This window comes from Rhinatrema bivittatum, chromosome 2 (assembly GCF_901001135.1).
Source record: "Rhinatrema bivittatum chromosome 2, aRhiBiv1.1, whole genome shotgun sequence".
NCBI classification, from domain to species: domain Eukaryota; kingdom Metazoa; phylum Chordata; class Amphibia; order Gymnophiona; family Rhinatrematidae; genus Rhinatrema; species Rhinatrema bivittatum.
This window is the reverse complement of record NC_042616.1, coordinates 261,841,220-261,866,490: the sequence shown is the minus strand read 5'-3', so window position 1 is coordinate 261,866,490 and position 25,271 is coordinate 261,841,220. Positions and strand designations below refer to the sequence as shown.

The window sequence follows — 25,271 nt, the reverse complement described above, 5'->3', positions numbered from 1 at the left end:
CGCGGCGACGACGATCCTGACCCGGGCAAATCCAAAATGGCGGCGGCTGATCTCCTCGCGGAACGAGAGGAAGAACACGAAGAAACAATTGCAGCCGATGATTCTCCTCCGTCCAGGTCTGAGATGCGGAGGTGGTTTGGGGAACTGCGGCAGGACTTGAAATCATATAAGCGGGAGATTGCCGACATGCTCGCGGGTATGAAAGAGGAGACGGCAGAGTTGGGGGCGCCGCGTGGAAGAAAATGAGCTGCGGTTGGATACCCAGGGAGAAGGATGGGACGCCATGCGGAAGGAACATGCTCAATTACAACAATCCTACCTTTCTATGTCAGAAAAAATGGAGGATATAGAAAACCGCAGCAGGAGATGTAACCTAAGGATCCGGGGAGTTCCTGAGTCTGAGGACTATACAGACTGCGTGGAGGTGGTGAGGAAAATATCTCTATTTCTTTTGGCTCAGGATGAAGTGCCAGCTACAGAGCAAGCTAACGAGTCAGCTCCTGTGACGGATACCATTATTAAGGTGGAAAGAGCTCACCGGACATTAGGGCCACGGCTAGCTAATAAGCCCAGAGACATTGTGGTCTGTTACCACTCGTTCCAGCAGAAAGAAAAAATTTTTGGTATAGCTCGGAGGCAGAGATCCTGGCAATGGGAAGGACACGATCTGGCTGTCTACGCTGATCTTTCCTCAGCTACTTTAAAGAAAAGGCAGGAGTTTCGCTGCGTCACCGCAAAGCTGACTGAGGCTCACATTAGATATCGCTGGCTATACCCGGGCGGGATGGCTTTCACGGTGCAAGGCAAGACCCACAGCATCAAATCTGTAAAAGAGGCGGTTGAGATACTACAATTGGAAGGTATCACAGTTGAGATACCCTCAGGGGTATTAAAAGAGTCGGGAGGACTTGTTTCCAGAAGTGCTCCTCAACCTAGATGGCAAAGAGTAACTAAGGGACGGCGCAGATTGCAAAGGAATTCAGCTGAGGAGTGTGCAGAGGAGGCCCCAGCTTGACTTTACTTTTGAGCTTCACGTTTTTCTTTACAGGTTTAGGTCATGGAGCCGTTGCAGGGGATTGACCGATTATCCCTATACTGACAGTCTTACTGTTTCTTTGTGTGTATTTTCCAGTATTGGGATGCAAATGTCTTCCGATTGTTATTTAGTTGTGTTGGATTGGTAATCTTGAAGTTATTTTAGGCAAGCCCAGGAGCGGGGCATCGGGGAAGTGGTTTATATTTCCTTCATGGGTGGCAGGCACGATGGGGATGTGCCCTGGTTTGCTCAGGTAGGGGGTGGGGGGTGGGGAAGGGGGAGGGGGGATGGGTTAAGGGTACGCTATGGTTATGTACGAATGGAGTGGGTATTTTCTGTTGAGTGTGGGGGCAGTCATCATGGGGTGGGGTGCCACATTTGCTGTGGGGGAAGTCTAGGTCTTACTGATAATGGCTAGCTTTCACTTTCTTTCCCTCAATTTGAAAGGGCTCAATACCCCAAGAAAGAGGAAATTATTGTTTAAAGAACTAGACCGTCTGAGGGTAGACATAGCACTGTTACAAGAGACACATCTGAGGAAGAGGTACCAGAGCCTGCTGTGTAATCCCAAATATCCATATCAATACTGGGCGGCTGCCACAGTAGCTTCTAAATACTCAGGAGTGGGAATCTGATTCAAAAGGATTGCCATTTCGAATTAAAAGACACTTACGAAGACCCGTCTGGTAGGTTCATTCTTAGTATCGGGTCTGAGGTGTACACCTTAGTGTCTATCTATGGTCCCACCTCGCAAAAGCAGGATTTCTACCAAACATTGCATCCAATTTTACACTCCCGGGTGGAGGGATCCTTAATTATTGGCGGAGATTTCAATTTAACTATAAATCCTAGGATTGACACCTCGGTAGGCTCTAGTTCAGACCCCAAAAAAGCTAGGGACGCCCTGAAAGCACTGATGCGCAGCTTTGGGCTTCAGGACATGTGGAGGTCCAGAAATCCTACCTCGAGGAATTATACTTTTTTCTCCTCGCTGCATCTTAGCTACTCCAGAATTGACATGTTTTTGGGCAGTGCTAGCCTTTTACCTAGAGTTTCACAGATTGATATAGAGCCTATCCTGTGGTCAGACCATGCTCCCATATGGTTCACATTACAGGTGCGGGACTATGATCAAGGGACAAAATTTTGGAGGCTCAATGACTCTCTACTAGATGACTCTGATTTTGTTTCTCAGGTAGACTCAGCCATACAGGAATATTTACAATGGTGACGTTAATCCAGTGGTTGTCTGGGAATGCCTTAAGGTGGTGATTAGGGGTAGACTCATTGCCAGGGGGGCATTATTAAAGAAACTTAGGGAACAGGAACGTGCACAACTGTTAGCCCAGCTCAAAGCTTTAGAAAGCTTGCATAAAAAATCTAGCTCGTCCCTGCCACTCCCCTTTAAATTACAGGAGCTTAGGAACCAAATTGCGTCGTTAGACTCAGCGCATATTGCGCACCAATTGCGATTAACTCAGCAAAAGTATTTCGAAGGGGGGAACCGGGCAGGACGAGTACTGGCCAATGTTTTAAAACGGAGGCAGGCTCAAACATCCATTATTAAGATTAAAAACAAAGCAGGGGAGGTTCTGACGGACAATAAGTCTATCCGATGGCGTTTCCATCAATTTTATTCTGAGTTATATGCGCTGGATAAGGATATCAGTCTCGGGGAGATTGACAAATATTTAGAGGCGTCCCAGGTACTCGGGCTAGAGGAATCCCACCAACGTCTCCTGAATAAGGATATTACTGAGCAAGAAATCATTACTGCTATTCGATCTCTTAAACCCGGAAAATCGCCAGGTATTGACGGTTATACGGGCAGGTTTTACCAAACCTTCGCCTCACGGCTAGCTCCTGTCCTGGCCAAAGTGTTTTCAGCGCTAAAAGAAGGGACGTCACTCTCGGATGCGGCTAACACAGCCGGCATTACGATACTTGCCAAACCGGGTAGGGACCCTACAGTTTGTGGTTCTTATAGACCCATCTCCCTCATAAATATTGACCTCAAAATTTTAGCAAAAATACTGGCGACACGTTTGAACAGTTTCATCGGCCAGATTATACATCCTGACCAAGCGGGGTTTATTCCCGGTAGGCAAGCTAGTGATAATGTTCGCAAGATCATTGACTTATTCTGGTGGGTAAAAAAGCACAACATTCCGGCAGTGGCCTTGGCGATTGACGCCGAGAAGGCATTTGATATGGTGCACTGGCCATATCTCTTCGCACTGTTGCGGAAATTGAACATTGGTGACAATTTTATCCAATGGATCCAGCAGTTGTATTCAAACCCGCTAGCCTGTATAAAAATTAACGGGGGATACTCTCCTACCTTCCCGGTGAGGCGAGGCACCCGACAGGGTTGTCCACTGTCCCCTTTGCTTTTTGCAATATTTTTAGAACCCTTTGCTAATTTGGTAAGGAATCATGCAGATATACAGGGAGTGAAGGAGGGAGAGTTCTCCTCCAAATTGTCTCTGTTCGCAGACGACATTTTGTTACTTGTAACCCATCCTGAGTCATCTCTTCCCCACTTGACAAGGGCTTTGGAGGAGTTTAGTAGTGTCTCGGGCTTTCGGCTCAATTGGGAAAAGTCTGAGATTTTAAATATTACCCTCTCTGGCTCCTCTGAACAGCTCCTTAAGCAGCAGTTTCGCTTTAAATGGGCACATGGCAAATTAAAATACTTGGGAGTGTATGTTAGTGCTTCTCAAGATCTATTCCCCCTCAACTATGGTAAGCTGTGGTCCTCAATACTTAGGGAGCTGGAGGAATGGAATAGATATAGCATTTCTTGGCTGGGCAGGATAGCCGCCGTCAAAATGACCGTGCTCCCTAAGCTGCTGTATTTGTTCCAAACCTTACCGATTGCCATACCCCGCCATAGTTTAGTCCAATGGCAAAAGAGGCTTTTGGTGTATATTTGGGGTGGCAAGCGTCCTCGTATTGCTCGAAACACCCTATACAGACATAGAAAACGGGGTGGTCTGGGAGTACCCAATTTAGAGAAATACTATATGGCCGCACGTTTTAAATCCTTAGCGGAGTGGCATAAACAAGCTAATCCTAAGCAGTGGTTCCGTTTTGGTCAACAATTATTAGGGGAGATACCTCTGTGTAGCTTTTTGTGGCAACCAAGGGGTACTTGGCTGATAAATCCTGAGACTCTAGTGCCCCCGACTATAGTCTTGGATCTACAATTTTGGTGGTCTAGGAAGGGTCTGGTCCTGGGGACCCGCGAATATCATGCTTCCACCTATCTATATGCCAATAAGGCTTTTACACCCGGATATGGGAGTCGGGCAGCCTTCCGATGGCAGGCTAGAGGTATACGCTACTGGGGACAGATCCTGGGTTCCACAGGTATGCTTTCATTTCAGGATCTACAACTGAGGTTCGGTCTAGAGGAGGGAGATGTCTTCTTTTACTTACAATTATGTCACTACGCGCGCACATCGCAGTTATCTATACATATACAAATGGGGAAATCTGAGTATGAGAAGCTATGTCAGAAGGCAGATTTTGCGTTTAAGTTGCTGTCCGGGTTGTATAATCTGCTGGGACTGGAACCGTGGGTGAAAACGAAGGCCATGTTGGCTTGGGAATGTGATTTACACTGTACCTTTTCACTCTCGGAATGGGAAGGGATAATATTGGGCCTGGGTAAAGGATTAATTGCCTCATCGTTGCTAGAGAATACCCTGAAGATGTTTTATAGATGGTACTATTATCCAGTTCGACTGCACTGTATGTCATCTCATATCTCTGACATGTGTTGGAGGGGATGTCAGAGGGAGGGCAGCTATTTTCATATGTGGTGGACTTGTCCTGTACTCCGCCCGGTGTGGCAGGCGGTGGACACATGGATCCAACAACTGTGTGGAGTCACAGTGGAACTACTACCGAAACATGCCTTGTTAGGCATTCCACTGCCTTTGCGGCAGGAGGGTCACAATAGGTTAGTGACCTATATTTGTACCGCCACCAGAACTGAAATAGCCAGGAAATGGAAAACTACTACTACTCCCACACTAGCGGAAATACAAGTAAAATTGGACCATATCTATCATATGGCAGAAATTACAGCAAAACTTCGGAGGACTTTACGGCGGTTTCGAGACACATGGTCCCCCTATCGCATATGGATGGAGAAGCGTGCATGCTCTGTTACTATCTGATCAAGATCTCTTTCTGATGTCCAGAGAATTTACTCTTTGAGCCGTGGACTACTATGACTCTGTTCCAAGCTATTTATGATCCTATGTTGGCAGAATACCTACTAGACTGTGAGCGGGGGGGGGGGGGAGACGATTGCTTATAAACGGAGACTCAGACGTGGTTTTTCGTTCTGGACAAGCATTTAATAATTTCATTTATTTATGTCTCATAGACGATCAGGTACACATTGATCTTGGGGTTTTCATTTTATACATGATATAACAGTATGTTGCTCTTTTACAATTTGTACTGACAATCTTCTGTTGTTCTGTGGGTGATCTGTACATGAGCTTGTTCCACGATGTTTCCTGTTTTGTTGTCTCTTTAATAAAACAACTCATTTAATGAAAAAAAAAAAAAAAAAATTAAAAAAAAAAAAATTTAAGGACTGCTGCAGAGTTTAGAAGCAGCACAGGTTGCTGGGTGTGGCAGGTTGCATAGGCACCCAGTTTGAAAGCAGGCTGACTGCAAACTAATTGGCTCACACCTAAGAGTCTCTTTTTCTCCAGAACCACATTAAAAAAAACAACAACTCATAAAACAAAATCCTAGCTCTGAGCACTGACTAAACTTAATTTTTCAACTACCGGTAGCTTCAGACCAGGGCTAGGTCCCTATGAGTCTGAAACAAACAAAAAAAGCACAAGGATTGTAGCTTATAGTAGCACCTTTGCCCCACATGGGGTGTGCTGTGGCTGTGGACTTCTGCTTTTGCAGGAGGCTCATTACGCTCAGGGTGGGGAGATTCTTCTCCAGAAGCGGAGGACTTAACACTTCAGGAGCGGGGGGATTAATGCTCCCGAGAGACAGGAGGTCACTTAGGGGCTGCTGATGGCTCCTTAAGGAAAATGGGGGAGATCAGAGATGAGTAGATGTATTAGTCTGCCCATGCTCTCAAAAAATATTTTACATACCTCTTGGGGTGTGGTTAGCATTTGACATTGAAGGCCACATCAATGCTTCTTTTTTCATTAGTGCCATCCATGTTACATTAAAGTGAACTGATTAGCATATTTGTCAGCATATTTAAATATTAATGCAAAAATATTTATTTAATTAAAGAAATGTGTTAAAACCCCCACTGTAAATGTTTTTAACGTTAACACCATCTTAATGTGTGTTAAAGGTGTATAATACAAGTTAAAACTTTAGCGCCATTTAATAAATAATCCCTTTAAAGCATATAGTATGATATCTGTGTGTGTGTGTGCGTGTGCATGTACACATGCACACACACAGGAGTAGAAAAATATTCAGAAAACTTAAGCACCAACAAGTTTTTATGAACCAAAGGAAAGCTAGATTCTTTTTTTTTGATTTGTTATTTTTATCAGTAAGTAAAAGGAAGTAATATTTCCCTTGTATAGATCACTAGTGAGAACCTACCTTGAGTACTTTGTCCAGTTCTGAAAGCTGTACCTTCACAAGGATATTAAAAAGATGGAAAAGGTTCAAAAAAGGCTATTAAAATGATATAAAGCTGCAATACAAACTCTAAAAAGACACCCAAAACATACTCATTGGAGGAAAGAAGGGACAGGGGTGAGATGATAGAAGCATTCCAACATTTGAAAGGCTTCATTAATTATAGGAAGGTGAAATTTTCCATAGGAAAGAAATTTCTAGGACAAGAGGTCTTGATAGTGGCATAGCTAAAGTATTTGGCACCTGAGGCGCATATTTCTTTTGGCAACCAGTTTCTAGTTTATTGGTTTTTTATATATCGTCGCATCAGTAGGACCTTCACAACAGTTAACAAGACAATGAAAGTAAAAAGAAAATACAGTAACTCATTAATAAAGTCAACATACTAGTAAATAAATAACTATAAAATAATACATAATTAAGAAATAGTACAAAAACTAAAACCATAAAATCTAAAATTAAGCGGCTATAATATAAATTACGACCATTAAAAGAAAAGTGAGCAATAAAGTTAAAAGTTTCCTAAAACAGCGAGTATAAAATCATTTCTTAATTTTGGTCTGCATATGCACAGCCGAAAAGCCATGTCTTAAGCTCATTCTTAAATTTCTTGTTGTCTGTTTGTAGTCTTATCTGGGTTGGGAGTGTGTTCCAAAGTTTAGGGCTGGCTATTGATATTGCTCGCTCTCGTACCTGACTAAGGTGTGCTGACCTTAATGATGGAATTGTTAATAAGCCCTTATTTGCCGACCTAAGGTTTCTTTGAGGAATATATAAGCAGATTGCCGTATTGAGCCATTCTGTTTTTTCACCATAAATAATGTTATATAAAATGCAGGCAGTTTTATATTGTATGCGGTATTTGATTGGTAACCAGTGAAGTGAAATTAAAACAGGTGTGATGTGGCCACATTTTTTACTCCCAGTCAACACTCTAGCAGTGGCATTCTGTAAAACTTGAAAGGGACGGGTTGTAGATAGTGGGAGTCCTAGAAACAATGAATTGCAGCAGTCGATTTTAGAAAAAATCAAAGATTGAAGTACTGTCCTAAAATCATCCTTTTCGAGTAATGGTTTTAACCTTCGCAACGTGAGGAGTTTATAATAGCCGTTTCTCAGTTTAGTGGGATATATATTGTTTAAGATTAAGTTCTGTGTCTATGATTATTCCAAGATCTTTTACAAATGCGGTCGGTTTTATTTTAATGTTATTCTCAAATACTAATGAGGGAGTTTCTTCATTTCTACATTTCCTTTCTAACAGTAAAATTTCAGTTTTGTCCATGTTGAAAACTAGTTTTATATGTAAAAGAAGTTGTTTTATAGCTGTTAAATATACAATAGTCTTAAACGTTTTTTCAACAGTGTCTTCAATGGGGCAAGAACCTGAATATCATCAGCGTAAATATAAAAGTTTAGGCCTAGTCCTGTAAGTAAGTGACAGACCGGTAATAAATAGATGTTAAAAAGCGTGGCTGAAAGTGCCGACCCCTGTGGGACCCCGGTGTCTAGCGGAATGTTATTAGATACAGAATTTTTAATTTTCACTTGAAAAGAGCATTTACTGGGAAAAGAAGTAAACAATTTAAGGACAGTATCTGTAATTCCTATTTCTATCAGACGATTAAGTAGAATATTGTGATCTACTGTATCAAAGGCTGCCAATAAGTCTAACAGTACTATGAAATAACTTTGCCCAGTGTCAAAACCCCTAAGCACTGTATCAGTTAGAGCAATTAGTAGGGTTTCGGTATTAAAATGTTTTCTAAAACCAAACTGGTTAGGGAAAAGGATGTTATTTGATTCGAGAAATATAATTTTAAAATTTCCTAAACATCAATAAAATATTTCAAAACAGCAGCCACATCAAATAACACCCAACAATTAAAACTAATAAGGATTTTAAATATCTCCCGTTCTCCATATTTGTCATCCTAAGATTGTCATAGATTGGGGGCATGCATGCACACACACACACACACACACACACACACAATATGCTCCCTGTCTCTCTCTCTCTCACACACACACACACACATATACACATGCTTGGCAAGAGACAGAGGAAACGTGTGTGTGTGTGTGTGTGAGTGTGTGGTGAGAGACAAAACACACACTTCCTCTGTGCCTCTCTCTTTCTCATATAGATAAATACGCTTCCTCTATCTGTCTTTTTCATACACACTCATGCTTCCTCACTCTCTCTTTCTCACACACACAGACTCGCTTCCTCTATCTCTCTTGCTCACACACACATGCCTCATTCAGTCTCTCTTTCTCACATGCTAACACACACATATACAAGCTTCCTCTGTGTGTCTCTCTCTCATATGCTAACACACACACACACATGCAGGCTTCCTCTGTGTGTCTCTCTCACTCATGCACTAACACACACACATGCAGACAAAAACTGAACTGGAAATCACAAGCCAGATTCTGTATGTAGTGCAACAATGGAAAAGCAGAAAATCACTATTCCTCAAAACCATACAATCTAGAAATATAAATCAAGCAGAATAGTAAAATTATACTAAAAAATGTAATTTTCAAAATAGCTGATGAATAGAATAATATTCAATAATTAGAAGTTCCTGTACAAAGTTTTAAAAATTTCCTAAACATCAATAAAATATTTCAAAACAGCAGACATCAAATAACACTTAGTAATTAAAACTAATAAGGATTTTAAAAATCCCTCTCTCTTCATATCTGTCACCCTGAAATTGTCGTGGACTGGGGATACACACACACAAAATATGCTCCCCGTGTTTCACACACACATACACGCTTGGTGAGAGACAGAGGGAGCTTGAGTGGGTGTGTGTGAGACAGACACACATTTCCTTCATCTCTCTCTCTCTCTCTCTCTCTCACACACACACAACACTTCCTCTGTATATCTCACACACGATTCCTGTCTCTCTCACACACACACCTTCTCACACATATGTACCCTCCTATACACACACACACAGGCTCCCTTTCATATATATACACACAGGCACACCCTCACTCACTTTTATATACTGTCACCCTCTCATACACACTCACACACACACCCTCTCTTACACTGGCACTCACTTTCACAGAGCCAGTCTCTCGCATTCTCACTTACATTTTGGACCTCTTCTTCGGCCGCTGCCTGCACAGCATAGCCTCTTCTTCTGCTGCCAGCTCTGGGAAATGCCAGCAGCACTGCAGGACCCCTTCTTCTGCCGGTGGCTCCGGGAAATGCCAGCGGCACCACCAGGCCTCTTCTTCATCTGTCTCTGGCCTCTTCTTCCATAGGACTTCACTTTTGCTGGTAGGGAGTGGGAACTCTGCTAGCACGTCACTTCTCTGTGCCACTGCAGGACCTTCCTATATGCTGGCGGCAATGGCAGCCCTCCCCCTATTGTCACTCCTAGCACCCTACCCCCCCCCTTACCACGCCACTGGGTCTTGATATGAAATTGGAGGAATGAAGTTAGAGGAAACATAAAAAAAAGTACCTCTTTATTGAGACAGTGGTAGAATTAACCTACCAGCAGAGACAGTAGAAACCAGTACTTTGACAGAATTTAAGATTACTTAGGCAGATATAGAGGACAATGGTAAAAACAGGACTTGTAGGGCACAGTATTGCAAAAACACACTTTCACTCCCTTGAGAGTAGAGGCAAAGGGAGAGGTGAAAAGGAGAAAACAAAGGTCAAATAAAGAAAACATGACTCCATGTGTCGTGGGTTAGCCAGGATGGAACCAGTAAGCTACAAGTCACCAGAAACCAAAGTGGGTCAATGCCAACAGGTTTGTGCTGGCCAGGTATTGTCCAGCAAGGTTTGTGGTAGGCAGGTATCAGCCAGCAAGGTGATGAACACAAAAGAAACAGATTAAAAAGAAGCACAACCTAATGACACTGCAAATTGCAGAGTAGCTGGGGTTCAAACCAACAGGCCACAATTCTGCAAATACCAACCATGTTAGTAATTGTATCCAGCAAGGCCATTGTACAGGGATAAGCAACTATATATTTGCAGTGGAGGCGGTACATACAAATCTCTCTGATGCAGATTCATTGTGGATATCCTGAAAACCCGACCGGTTTGTGGCACTCGAGGACCAGAGTTATCTACCCCTGCCATAGGACATATGTAACCAGATGCTCTGGAAATATCCTAACTAGTTTTGGTAGCTGATAGATTATTACAAAGCTTGGTAGGAAGCCATGGGAAGTAGGAAGGCCTGGGTTTTGGATTAAGTATTGGAACTTGTATGTTGATCTACTCAGAATGGTGGAAAAGCTAAGAGAAAGACATAAATCTTATCTGGAAAAGGAGTAAGATCCTACAAGCGGTCTAGCTTCTATGGATGGCAGCTGGAATAAACTCTTAGTAGTGTAGTGAATAACTGGGCAGACTGGATGACCGATTGGTAGTGACCTGCTGTCATTTACTATTACTTTCCTAGTTTTTTGCCTCTTATTGCTTATTTATTTGCTCTATTTTGGGGTTTATATTGCCTTTTTTGCTCATTTTTGGAAAGTTTGCTGTCTGGACTTTTGATAGTGGTAATAGTCTCTTACCCAACAAATCAATAATCCTCACAACAATACATTATATACGTATATATTTATTTATTTATTTATTTACTTACTTACTTACTTACTTACTTACTTACATGAACATGTGATATTATTTATTTGAAAGAGAATAGTTTGGGAATTAATACCATTATGCATACTGTTGCTGCAGTAGCCTCTCATCCATTCTTTATTCATATCACTGCAGTCTGTAAAAAAAAAATACATCTGTAGTGACATTTTCTAGAAAACACCTAGCAAGGTATCAAATAATATTAACAATATTTGAACTGCCCTCTTTCTCATCTGCAGCAGTCAGAAATGACAGAAACAAAAAGAAGAAGGAGACTTCAAAACAAGAATGTACAGAAAGCTATGAAATGACAGCAGAGCTGGATGATCTTACTGAGAAAATTCGCAAAGCTCATCAGGAAACCTTCCCCTCTCTGTGTCAGCTGGGCAAGTACACCACGGTAAGTGCATGAGTACAGGACCCCCTCCTGTAAATAAATAAAACAGGAATCTAAGAACATAGGAAACTGCCATACTGGGTCAGACCAAGAGTCCATGAAGCCCAGCATCCTGTTTCCAACAGTGGCCAATCCAGGCCATAAAATCCTGGCAAGTACCCAAACACTAAGTATATCCCAAGTTATTGATACTAATAATAGCAGTGGCTATTTTCTAAGTAGACTTGATTAATAGCAGTTAATGGACTTCTCCATTCAAGAACTTATCCAAACCTTTTTTAAACCCAGTTATACTAACTGCACTAACCACATCCCCTGGCAACAAATTCCAGAGCTTAATTGTGCGATGAGTGAAAAAATATTTTCTCCGATTAGTTTTAAATGTGCCCCATGCTAACTTCATGGAGTGCCCCCTAGTCCTTCTATTATCCGAAAGAGTAAATAACTGATTCACATTTACTCGTTCTAGACCTCTCATGATTTTAAAGACCTCTATCATATCCCCCTCAGCTGTCTCTTCTCCAAGCTGAACAGTCCTAACCTCTTTAGTCTTTCCTCATAAGGGAGCTGTTCCATCCCCTTTATTATTTTGTTCGCCCTTCTCTGTACCTTCTACAACATAACTATATCTTTCTTGAGATGCGGCAACCAGAATTGAACACAGTATTCAAGGTGCAGTCTCACCATAGAGCGATACAGAGGCATTATGACATCCTCCGTTTTATTCACCATTCCCTTCCTAATAATTCCTAACATTCTGTTTGCTTTTTTGACTGCTGCAGCACACTGAGCCGACGATTTCAAAGTATTATCCACTATGATGTCTAGATCTCTTTCCTGGGCGGTAGCCGCTAATATGGAACCTAACATCATGTAACTATAGCTTGGGTTATTTTTCCCTATATGCATCACCTTGCACTTATCCACATTAAATTTTGTCTGCCATTCGGATGCCCAATTTTCCAGTCTCACAAGGTCCTCCTGCAATTTATCCCAATTCGCTTGTGATTTAACTACTCTGAATAATTTTGTATCATCTGCAAATTTGATTACCTCACTCATAAGAACATAAGAACATGCCATACTGGGTCAGACCAAGGGTCCATCAAGCCCAGCATCCTGTTTCTAACAGTGGCCAATCCAGGCCATAAGAACCTGGCAAGTACCCAAAAACTAAGTCTATTCCATGTTACCGTTGCTAGTAATAGCAGTGGCTATTTTCTAAGACAACTCAATTAATAGCAGGTAATGGACTTCTCCTCCAAGAACTTATCCAATTCTTTTTTAAACACAGCTATACTAACTGCACTAACCATATCCTCTGGCAACAAATTCCAGAGTTTAATTGTGCGTTGAGTGAAAAAGATCATTTATAAATATATTGAAAAGCACAGGTCCTAGTACAGATCCTTGAGGCACTCCACTGTATACCCTTTTTCACTGAGAAAATTGTCCATTTAATCCTACTCTCTGTTTCCTGTCATTTAACCAGTTTGTAATCCACGAAAGGACTTCGCCACCTATCTCATGACTTTTTACTTTTCTCAGAAGCCTCTCATGAGGAACTTTGTGAAATGCCTTCTGAAAATCCAAATACACTATATCTACTAGTTGATCTATATCTACGTTTATTAACCCCTTCAAAAAAGTGAAGCAGATTTGTGAGGCAAGACTTGCCTTGGGTAAAGCCATGCTGACTTTGTTCCATTAAACCACGTCTTTCTATATGTTCTGTGATTATGATCTTTAGAACACTTTCCATTATTTTTCCTGGCTCTGAAGTCAGGCTAACTGGTCCCAGATCACCCCTGGAGCCCTTTTTAAATATTGGGGTTACATTAGCCTCCTTCCAGTCTTCAGGTACAATGAATGATTTTAATGATAGGTTACAAATTTTAACTAATAGATCTGAAATTTAATTTTTGAGTTCTTTCAAAACCCTGGGGTGTATACCATCCGGTCCAGGTGATTTACTACTCTTCAGTTTGTCAATCAGGCCTACCACATCTTCTAGGTTCACCGTGATTTGGTTCAGTTAATCTGAATCATTACCCATGAAAACCTTCTCCGATACGGGTATCTCCCCAATATCCTCTTCAGTAAACACTGAAGCAAAGAAGTCATTTCATCTTTCTGCTATGGCCTTATCTCAGGAGATTATATAAGTGATTCTTAAAAGGGAAGCCTCCTAGACCCTTAGATGTAAGGAGTTTATTCAAGAGATACTGAACATTAGGGGAGGAAAAAGCGAAATGGCAAATGAGGCAATAATACAGACTTCCCTACCTACTGTGCACTAAATGGATATGCCTCTCAGCTGTTAGAATTGTGGACACTTGTGCTGGAGTGAGGTTGGCCCAAATCACAGGGAGGACCCTGTCAGTTCTCACCGCCAACTGGCAGAACTAATAGGTACAGAAACTGGACAGGAGCTTTACCTATACTAGCCCCTTTCCCCTCAGGTTGAGTTTTTGGGTTCCAGGGGCCAGCAGTTCTTAGGTGGCAGTATCTGGGGGTAGGCAGAAGAGTAGATCTGGAGCCAGGCTGAGGTCAGAATCAGGCAGTTGACAGGAGTAACGGGACTCCAAACTAAGGTCAGTGACAGGAAAGAGTAAAGAGAGTCTAGGCTAGGGTCAGTGGCAGGCGGCAGTACGGGTAACGAGAGTCCTGGCTAAAGTCGGTACCAATGGTCAGTCTGAGAGAATATAGAAACATAGAAACATAGAAGTGACGGCAGAAGAAGACCAACGGCCCATCCAGTCCTCCCAGCAAGCTACGCAGTTTATCCATTTTTTTTCCCCCTTTTTCTCCCTCCCACCCGTCTCTATTGGCTTCCAGCACCCTCCGGCCCCAATTCCCTTCCACCCCTCCACCAATGCAGAGAGCAGCGCCATCCTAGTGAACATCCAGCTCAATCAGGGGTAGCAACTGCCGCAACCAGCAGGCCACACCCCTGCCCCTTACCCACCCCTGTTTTGTTTGCTTGTTTGTTTTTTTTTTTGTTTTTTGAGATGGCAGCCCTCCATCCTTCCGCTCCGTGAAGGTGGAACACCAACCACTGGCCACTGGCATCCCGCTCCGTGAATGCTTCTGTGGCTACTGCCGCTCCGTGCAGTGTTTTGCTGCCTGAAGGTGGAACACCAACTACTGGCCACTGGCATCCCGCTCCGTGAATGCCTCAGTGACTACTGCCGCTCCGTGAAGTGTTTGCTGCCTCCTCTCTATTTATGCCCACTAGACTTGATGGATCCACAGTGTTTATCCCACGCCCCTTTGAAGTCCTTCACAATTTTAGACTTCACCACTTCCTCCGGAAGGGCATTCCAGGCATCCACCACCCTTTCCGTGAAGAAATACTTCCTGACATTGGTTCTTAGTCTTCCTCCCCGGAGCCTCAGCTCGTGACCTCTGGTTCTGCTGATTTTTTTCCTACGGAAAAGATTTGTCGTTGTCTTTGGATCATTAAAGTTTTTCAAGTATCTGAAAGTCTGAATCATATCACCCCTGCTCCTCCTTTCCTCCAGGGTGTACATATTTAGATTCTTCAATCTCTCCTTGTATGTCATCCGATGAAGATCCTCCACCTTCCTGGTCGCCCTTCTCTGTACCGCTTCCATCTTGTCTTTGTCTCTTTGTAGATATGGTCTCCAGAACTGAACACAGTACTCCAGGTGAGGCCTCACCAAGGACCTGTACAAGGGGATAATCACTTCCCTTTTCTTACTCGATATTCCTCTCTCTATGCAGCCCAGCATTCTTCTGGCTTTTGCTATCGCCTTGTCGCATTGTTTCGCAGACTTCATATCATTAGACACTTTCACCCCAAGGTCCCTCTCCTGCTCCGTGCACATCAGCCCCCCCCCCCCCCCCCCCCCCCCCATCAAATACAGTTCATTCGGATTTCCACTCCCCATATGCATGACTTTGCACTTCTTGGCATTGAATCTCAGCTGCCATATCTTCAACCACTCTTCCAGTTTCCTTAAATCCCATCTCATTCTCTCCACTCCTTCCGGGGTGTCCACTCTGTTGCAGATCTTAGTGTCATCCGCAAAAAGACAAACCTTACCTTCTATCCACAATGTCGCTCACAAAGATATTGAACAGGACCGGTCCCAACACCGATCCTTGCGGTACACCACTTAAAACCGCTCTCTCTTCAGAGAAAGAACCATTTACCATCACACATTGTCTTCTGGTTGAGTGATGAGGCAGGCTGGGATGTAGAGATGAGGTGGGGCAGGCTTGAAGAGATGAGGCAGACTCAGGAATGCAGTAACTCACACTTCAGGGACTGAAGTTGATCAGTTGCTGAGGCGAAGATGGGATGTCCAAGCTAGCCCTTTATAGGGCAGCAGAGATCATGTCATCAGGTGATCTGCCTGCACTTTCAAGCTGCGGTGCCTTTAAAAGGCAGGAAGTGCAGCATGTGCGTGACTAGAAGGGCCCCATGAGGTACTAGTGCTGGCGATGTCCTGCCACAAAGAGACGAGGTGACGTCATGCTACAGAAGGCGGAGTTTGAGTGGATGTGGGGCCTAGGTGAATGGTGCAGCTCACGGTTGAGCTCTGCTCACCGCAGAATGTAACAGTACCCTCCTCCCTTCTAAACCTCCTTCTCAAGGTCCATGAGTTCAGTTTGGAGGCAAATTGTTGATGGAATTTTTTTAGGAGATGGGGGACAGAGATGTTATCAGCTGATACCTAGGAATTCTCCTCTGGTCCATAGTTTTTCCACACAGTGAGGTACTCCACACATTTATGATGTCTGCGGAAATCTAGGATTTCTTGTAACTCAAATTGTGTATCTTCTCCTGAGGAAACTTAAATGGGATCGGGATGCTGATGAGTTGGCCAGGACAGGTTCAGTGGTTTTAGGAGGGTACATGAAATATATTGTGAATTCTTAGAGTGGCTGGGAGCTGTATTCAGTAAGTTACTGTTCCTGTTCTTTGAGGGATAGGGAAAGGACCTATTAAACTAAGTGCTAACTACTGTGAAGGAACACAAAGTCATAGATGTCAGGTACTTAGTCAGACTAGGTCTCCTACCTGGAACTGTGAAGTTGGTCTGAGTCTGAAATCTGCATGTTTTTATGCTTGAGCGGTGGCTTTGGATATCAGATGGGTTGTTTGGGTCCATACATCTCGAAGTTGCTGTGTGGCCAGGCAGGCTGCTGGGTGGACTACTGAGAGTGGAAGTGGTAGAGACACCCTTGAATGCTTTCCGTAGACTATTTGGAAGGGAGAGGAGCCCGTGGCATTACTCACATGATTTTTGTGTGAAAATTCTGCCCAGGGCAGGAGGGTGACCCTGTCGTTTTGTCTCTTATTGATGTACAGTTGAAGGAAGATCTAGAGTCTGATTTATTCTCTACACTTATCCATTTCCTTGAGGGTAATATGTGGTATTAAAGTCAAGAGTGATACCAAATTTTCAGCAGATGGCTTTCCAATAGCAAGCCATGAACTGTATTCCCCTGTTGGACAGGATGTGTGAGGGTAATTCATGTAATTTGAAGACGTACTGGATGAACAGTCTGGCCAGTTCAGGAGCTGAAGGTAACCCAGGCAGAGATATGAAGTGTTCCATCTTGCAGAATCTGTCTACTATAACCTAAATTACAATAACACTGTTAGAGAACAGGAGGTCCACATTGAAATCTGTAGACAAGTGGGTCCAGGGTTCCCTGGGAGCCTGCAATGGCTGTAACAGCCCCCAGGGTTGGGCACAATCAGTTTTGTGTTGGGCACAAACAAGTCAGGAGCTCACGTAGTTTCATATGTCCGTTCTGTGTTGAGGCCACCACTAATGGTGCTGAATGAGGTCAAAGGTATGGTAGACTGCCATGCAGGAATTGTGCACCCATTTTTTTGTAGCCTTTGGGATACCACCATCTTTCCTGGAGGGACAAGTGTAGTGGAACCAATGACTCTTGCAGGGTCAATGATGTGTTGAAGAACTTCAGGGATATCCTCCACAACAAAGGAATGAGAGAGGATGTCTGCTCATTGGTTTTGGGCTGCTGGATGGTAGCGGATCTCGAAGTCAAATCGAAAGAAAAACAGTGACCATAAAGCTTGTCTGGAGTTGAGCTTGGTGAAAATACTCTAAATTTTTATGATCTGAGTAGATTGTAAAGTGATGCTTGGCTCCTTCTAGGAGATGCTGCCACTCTTCAAGTACCATCTTTACTGCCAGGAGTTCTTTGTCCTCAATTGTATAATTCCTATCTGCTGGGGAGAACTTTCTGGAGAAAAACAAACAAAGAAGAAGTGCCCCTTCTGCATTATGTTGACTGCCCGAACAACAAGGGAAGAGGCATGTACCTCAAGCACAAAGGAATGAGTTAGGTCTGGATGTCTTAGACAGAGATCTTGAGAGAAGTCTTGTTTCAGTACCTGGAATGCATTGATGGCTTTTGGGAGCCAGATCCTGGTATCCACATCCTTATGAGGCAAGGCAGTAAGAGGTGCAGTGAGGATGGAATATCCAGAGACAAATTGGCAGTAATAATTGGCGAAGCCTAGAAATTGTTGCAAGGCTAGAAGACTGACAAGCTAAATCCATAAGAAGACCAGTGCTGGAGACAATATAATATAGGAAATGTTGTCTTGCTTGAAGAGGCAGTTCTCTAGTTTAGCATACAGGTACTGATCACACAATCACTGAAGGACTTGTTTCACATGCAGCCTATGTGATGCTAGAGATTGGAAGAATATAAGGATGTCATCCAAGTAGACAACCACAGAGGAGTATATAAGGTCACGAAAGATGTCGTTCACCATTTTTTGGAAGACTGCTGGGGCGTTGCAGAGACTGAAGGGCATCACTAGGTACTCATAGTGCCTGTCTTAGATATTAAAGGCGATCTTCCGCTCATCCCCTTGTTTAATGCAAATGAGATTGTAAACTCCTCTGAGATTCAGCTTTGTGAAGACCTGGGCACCTTGGAGATGGTCAAACAGTTCAGATATAAAAGGTAGAAGGTAGTGATCCTTTTTTACAATGGCATTAAGGCCCCTGTATTCAAAATAAGGCCAGAGTGTTCTGCCCTTTTTGGCCACAAAGAAGAAGCTCGCTCCAGCAGGGGAAGAGGAAGGGCAGATGAAGCTTCTTGCTAGGTTTTCCTTAAAATAATCGCTCATAGCCTTGGTCTGGGGCACTGAGAGGGGATATTCCCTTCCTCATGGAGGTTCCTGGAAGGTGCTCAATGCCACAATCATAGGAACAATATGGAGGTAGCGTCTCTGCTGTTTGCTTGGAGAAGACATCCTGGTATTCAGAATATTGAGGAGGATGTCTGGCCTGGGCGGCTGTGAGGACCAGATGAATGGGAGGCTTGACAGAGGCAAGACAGATAGAGAGACATAATGGATCCCATTGAGCCAACTCCAGGGGACACCAGTTAATGATTGGCTGCTGCTTCTGAAGTCAAGGAAGGCCCAGAATTATAGGGTTGATGGCTCTTGGGATCACATTGAAGGTGATGGTTTCTGAATGCAGGAGACCCATGTGGAGAGTCAAGGGAATTGCCCTCTCTGTGAGATGCCCCAAGAGGGCGTCTCCATAGACTGTGGAGATTGTCAGGGGAACAATGAATATGATGATGAAGAACCAGAACTTTGTTGATAAAATTCCCCACTGCACTGGAGTCCAAGAATGCCTCAGAGAAAAAGTGGGCTTGACCCATGGTGATGGACACAGGAACTAATAATTGGGGAGCAGAGAATGTTTGATCTAAGGTTGCCTCCCCAGTCAACCCTAGGCATGCAGATTTTCCTGCTTTTCAGGGTAGTTGGCCATGAGGTGTACGTGATCTGTTAAGTACATTCACAGGCCCAGCTGCCTTCTGTGCAACCTTTCCTCGAGAGACAGGCAGTTGCGGCTCAGTTGGATGAGTTTTTCTGGAGGCTTAACCTAAGGTGTAGCTAGAGAAGGGTGCTGGAACTGAGGTGCTAAGGTGATAGGCCTCAGAGCTTTGTTCTTTCGAGACATCTCCTGGAACCGGCTGTCAATATGTTCTGCTAAGGCAATAGGCTATCCAAGTACATGGGAACCTTCCAGGCTGCAAGTTCATCTTTGATTCTTCCTGCGAGTCCCTGAAGGAAGATGACTGTGAAGCTATCCTTGCCTCAATTCAGTTTGGAAGTGAGTGTTCTGAACTTGATGGCGTATTCAGCAAGTTTTCGGGTGCCCTAGCGGATTTCTATCATCCCAGCCACTAATAAAGTATCCCGTACAGGTTCATCAAATACAAAGTGAAATTTGGTAAAAAGCTGGAGAGATTCGGCAGCATGGGGTCATCAGGCTCCAAAAGGGGAGAGGCCCAGGCCAATGCGGTGACACCCAACAGTGAGAGAATGTATGTGACCTTAGAGCGATCATCCGGGAATAGACTCGATTGCAGCTGAAAGTGCATTTGCACAAATAAATGAAGCCCCGACACAGCTTAGAATCACCCAGGTAACGCTGAGGCACAGGAGCAGCAGCACCAGCCTAGTGGCAGGTAGTGGCACCAGTGGGGAAGGACCCAACACCTGCTGCTGTTCTTGAAGCCTTTGAGCCAGACTAGCTATCACCTGGAATGAAAACAGAGCCACAGAGTCCATCACCTCAGCAACCTCCAGGCTTGGAGAGATGAGGGAACTGAAGGCTGGAGAGATGAGGCAGGAACAGGTTAAAGAGACGAGCAGGAACAGGCTAGAAAAATGAAGCAGGTTCAGGAATGCAGCAAATCATCCTTCAGGGACTGAAGTCGATCCATTGCTGAGTCGAAGCTGGAATGTCCAAGCCAGCCCAATCTAGGGTAGTGGGGATGATATGACATCAGGTGGCACTACCAGCACTTCCTGCCATGGTGCCTTTAAGAGGCAGGAAGTGCGGCATGGCCACACCTAGGAGGGCCCCGTGAGGTGCTACTGCTGCGAAGAGGTGAGGTGGCAGCGTGCTGTAGAAGATGGAGGTTAAGTGGGTTTGGGACCCAGATGAGTGGCGTGGCTCGCAAGTGAACTCTGTGAGCCGCGAAACATAACAGCAGCTTTACAGCAGGCATTTACAGGAGGACCACCACTGCAGATTTGTTAAGAATAGTAATGGGTGCATTTTCCAAAAAGGCTGAGCACTTCTCTTCGGTGGCTAATTTTGGGTAACCTAAATGTAGGACATCCAAAATGTGGCTGTCCTAAATTTAGGGCACTCAGATGTGGGCATCTAAACCAAGTCAGATAGTGTTGAAATTCAGCACTTATCCATCTAAGTTATAAGTAAAGAATGAACACACACACGCCCCCCTCCACACACACACACACAGACACACACACACATACACACACTCACACACAAGCCTCACTGTTCCCTGCCTTCCTCCCGGTATCCCATCCAACTAAAAATCTGTCTCTTCCAAATTCTGACCTACCTCCTGGAATCCATCCAAGTTAAAAAATTGCCTTCCTTGAATATCCAATCCCCCATCTCAGTATCCCAATGCCCCCTCTCCTCTCCAGAGCCTTCCTTCCACCCACCACCCCTCTGAATCAGCATTTCTGATTCCAAGAGTGCCCTTTTCACAGCAGGAGAGGTGTGACAGCCCCTCCTGCTGGCACCTCAGCATGTTACTGAATAGCACTTTCTGTCAGCAATAAAGAGCTGGCAAGATGTGCAATTCAGTTGCAAGTTGTGAACCTTCTGCCAATTCCTTCCATAGATGACATTTACAAATTTTACCTGTGCGTCCAGGATGTTTGTTTTTTGAAGAAATTTGTTGAGAAATTTTTTCATTTAAAATTGTTAATTATTGTAGATGAAACCTATATGGGAATACTATTAAAACGAATACTTTGGAGATTTATGATCAGCAGAAGAATTTTTTATGCTCTCCTGAAGAAGCCTGTGAAAAGGCGAAACATGTTGAGAGGATGAAGAGGATGTAGAAGGATCGGGAGGAGAAAGAGAATATAAGAACAATATAACTTGATATCAAGTGAAGAATGTGATGGTTCTGGCAGTTATGAAAATTCATTGAAATAAGAATATTTTCTGCTTTTTGAAAAATTCGTTTTGGAATGAGAAATGTTGAAAAATTTTAATATATAAGAAAAGATGTTGGGTTAACGAGGTTTTTAGAGAATAACGTGTGTGAAAGGAAGAATGAATGGAGTGTGAGTATAGGTGGGGATTTTTAGGAGGGTATTCCTTGGGTTTGTGTCTTGAAATTTTAAAAGAAAAAATATTTTCTGTGTGCAATAAATAAAGATTATGATATATTATATATGTCACTATATGTTTTTTGGGTTTGGATTTTTGTGATATATTGATTTGCCAGCGTAGTTGTATCATTCAATATTGCAAGGCAGGGACAAAGAACAACAGCATAACCCATTGTACTGCTGCAATGGGTCCTGCAAGGAGGGGAGATGTAAACTCCCATCTTTGGTAGTTAAAGCTCCTGGACTCTCCTTCTGCTGTGCACTCTGTCTCCTGGTAGCTGTGGTTGAAGTGGGAAGGGGGGAATCCTCTCCCAAGCACAGCTCTCTGATCTTTCTTTCCAACTGCTCTCCAACACTGATATCTCTTCTCTCTGTTATCTAGTTCCCTTAAAGTTTAGCTCAGCTTGGAAGCTAGGCTCATTACCCCAACCAATGGCACCAGTAGCCCCTGTCACATGGTAGGGGCTGAAGGCCACCGGCACCATTTTGGTTAGTGGCAGCTGAGGCCCCAGGAGCGGCAGATCGCTCCCGGGCCCTCCGCTGGACCACCGGGGGGGGGGGGGGGGGGGGGGGGGGTCGGGAGGGTGGCACTGGGGGGAAGGCAGGGCAAGTCGGGGGCTGGCTGCCTGCCATGGCACCCCCTATGTCTCGGCGCTTGGTCTCCGGCTGCGCTGATCTTCCTTTCTTCAGCCACGTGCCATGTGAGGTGTATGTGAGAAAGGAATGGTGCTTCTGTGTGTGTGTGTATGTGGTATATATGTGAGAAAGGAATCTGCCAGTTTAAAAAAATGAAATGTGATAATACATAAACCTCAACTTTTGTGCTGGTAACGCAACTTTTGAAAAGTTGGATGAAAGATGAATTTACTGAATTTTAAGCATCCGTCTTCTGGAAAATAAAATTTAACTTAAAGTGGGTAGAGACAAATACTAAAGCAAAAAAAAAATTAAAGTATTTAAAATGTTCATCTCAGCAAAATCACAAATTTAAGATACTGATGCCAGGTGGGGTTTGATTTTTTTTTTTTTAAGCATAATTTAAGCATGAAGAAAGAATAGTTCCAATCTGAAACAGTTTTGCTTTATTTATTTTTTTTAAGCCTCTAGAAAATTACATTTTTCACTCAACGCACAATTAAACTCTGGAATTTGTTGCCAGAGGATGTGATTAGTGCAGTTAGTGTAAGCTGTGTGTAAAAAAGGATTGGATAAGTTATTGGAGGAGAAGTCCATTACCTGCTATTAATTAAGTTGACAGAAAATAGCCACTGCTATTACTAGCAACAGTAGCATGGATTTAGTTTTCGGGTACTTGCCAGGTTCTTATGGCCTGGATTGGCCACTGTTGGAAACAGGATGCTGGGCTTGATGGAACCCTTGGTCTGACCCAGTATGGCATGTTCTTATGAGATACAAAGAATGTGAAAAGTTCACAAATCCATTTGCTTGCATAATCTTGAAAGAGGATATCTTTTTGCTCTAGGATTTAATTTGCTGAACTTCTGGAAGAAAAAAATACCCATGGACACAATGCCTGCATGCAGATATTCGTGCAAAAAAGTGCTACAGAGGCTTTTTTTCTTTAAACACCGAGGGAACAATTTTCACAAAGCTGTCTACTGTTACCTTGTGTAAGAGTCTTTTATCAGGTTTGCCAAACTGTATGTGTAACTAGAGGTTAAAATATAGAAATAAGGAGATAAAGTTGTTTTTTTTTTTATTGATATGAAACCTGGGCTCTTAAGAAAACATTGGTGGGATGCGGTGTGTTGTTTTGTTTTGGGTTTGTTTTTTTTTACCAGTTCTCTCACTGCGTGGGAAAGATGTGCAGGCAGCTATAACAGCAATAAAATTGCAGGAGAATTGACCTGTGAGTCATCAACCCGGAAGTGACCTGGAGGAGGTACTTCCTGGCTTTACAGAGGTCAGAAAAACTTTTAAACGTTTATAAAAATGGAACTGAGCTACAAAAATGTTAAAAAGGCAGATTCTAGGTGGGGAAAGCCTGCCAGAGCTCCCTCCTTGGATTTATAGCCTCAATTGAATTTTGCCAAAATCAAATTTTTTGGGGGGGGAGTCCCTAGAGTTCATTTTAAAGTTAGAGTGGTGACAAAATAAGCATTGGGACCAATTTAGAGGGGTTTCTTCTGGCAGCCAAAGGTGGTCTGAGGTCTCAGAATGTGTCAAAAATACCCCAGAGTGTCCAAGGTGGACCTGAAGATCCATATTGGCCAGGTCAGAGATGCTTAACTAAATACATCCTGTGTTTTTGAAGGGGTTTTGTGAGGTTTCAGAGGCTATGCTCTGGAAATGAGCAGAAATAGAGAAAGAGGACCCTCTACATACTTTATTTTATGTTAAATATTCTTTTATTCAGTTTTGTAGAAAACAATATATAATATCAACATATGATACATAATGAGCTCTGTTACATATCATTTAATTGTAAACTTCAAGTGGGAATGTCCCTTAACAAACAAACTTCCCCCATTCCCTTCCCATCCCAACCTCCCCCCTCCCTCCCCCCAGTACTGAGAAGGTATGCAGCTCTACGACTTCAGAGTCCTATTTGCAAATCAGTAAACCTGCTGTAATCGGCTACGCTACAGCCCAAGGATTCACTTCACCTACCACAGTCTACACTTATTACAATAAAGATTAACTTCACTCCCCATGAACTATTGTTGTTTTCAAGGGATTCACTTTATTTTAACATAGGTTTTGTAGCAGATAATGACAGAGCATGGTCTAGATAATCCATTCTAAAACAATGACCTTGTAGCTCTTGGCCAACCGCAGTCTCCACACCATGGCCAAACTACACTCACCCTGAGACACTGTTACTTCCCTGGAATGCCACCTGAATGCACATAAAACCAGTCTGGATGCTGTCTCTATCTAGGCATGCGCGCTCTTCCTGAAATTAAAGGTTTGGCAGTGGGAAATGTTCCCACAGCGCCAGTGGATGACATCACTCAGCCCTGATATTTAAATCTCACTCTTGCAGCCAGCTGATACCTCAACAACAGGTCTTCTTGCTTCACCTGGTGTTTGTTGCTACTCTTTCCTGCCTTGATTCTTGCCTCATTCCAGTTCCAGCCTCATCCCAGTACCTACTTTGTTCCTTACCTCATTCCAGTTCTTGCCTACCTTGTTCCTGTTTTGTCCCGGTACCTATCTTTTTCTTGCCTTGTTCCAGTTTCTTGCTTTCTCTCTGCCTTTTTTCTGCTCCTTGTCTAATTCATGATCCTGCCCCCTCCTGCTGTTCTGCCCTGTTCCTTTCCCTTACCTCATTTTAGCTTTGTTCCAGTTCTTTGCCTTGCTCCAGTTCTCCCTTGTCTTG

At 43.4% G+C, this 25,271-nt stretch overlaps 1 protein-coding gene across 3 annotated transcripts in view; it reads left to right on the top strand.

The window, feature by feature from the left end:
* RARB (retinoic acid receptor beta) overlaps positions 1-25,271 on the top strand; it is a 399,229-nt gene that overhangs the window by 265,655 nt on the left and 108,303 nt on the right. For all 3 annotated transcript variants that reach the window (XM_029589452.1, XM_029589450.1, XM_029589449.1), the window contains exon 4: positions 11,564-11,724. In XM_029589452.1, the coding sequence (XP_029445312.1) occupies positions 11,564-11,724 (161 nt within the window). The remainder of the gene's footprint in view (positions 1-11,563; positions 11,725-25,271) is intronic.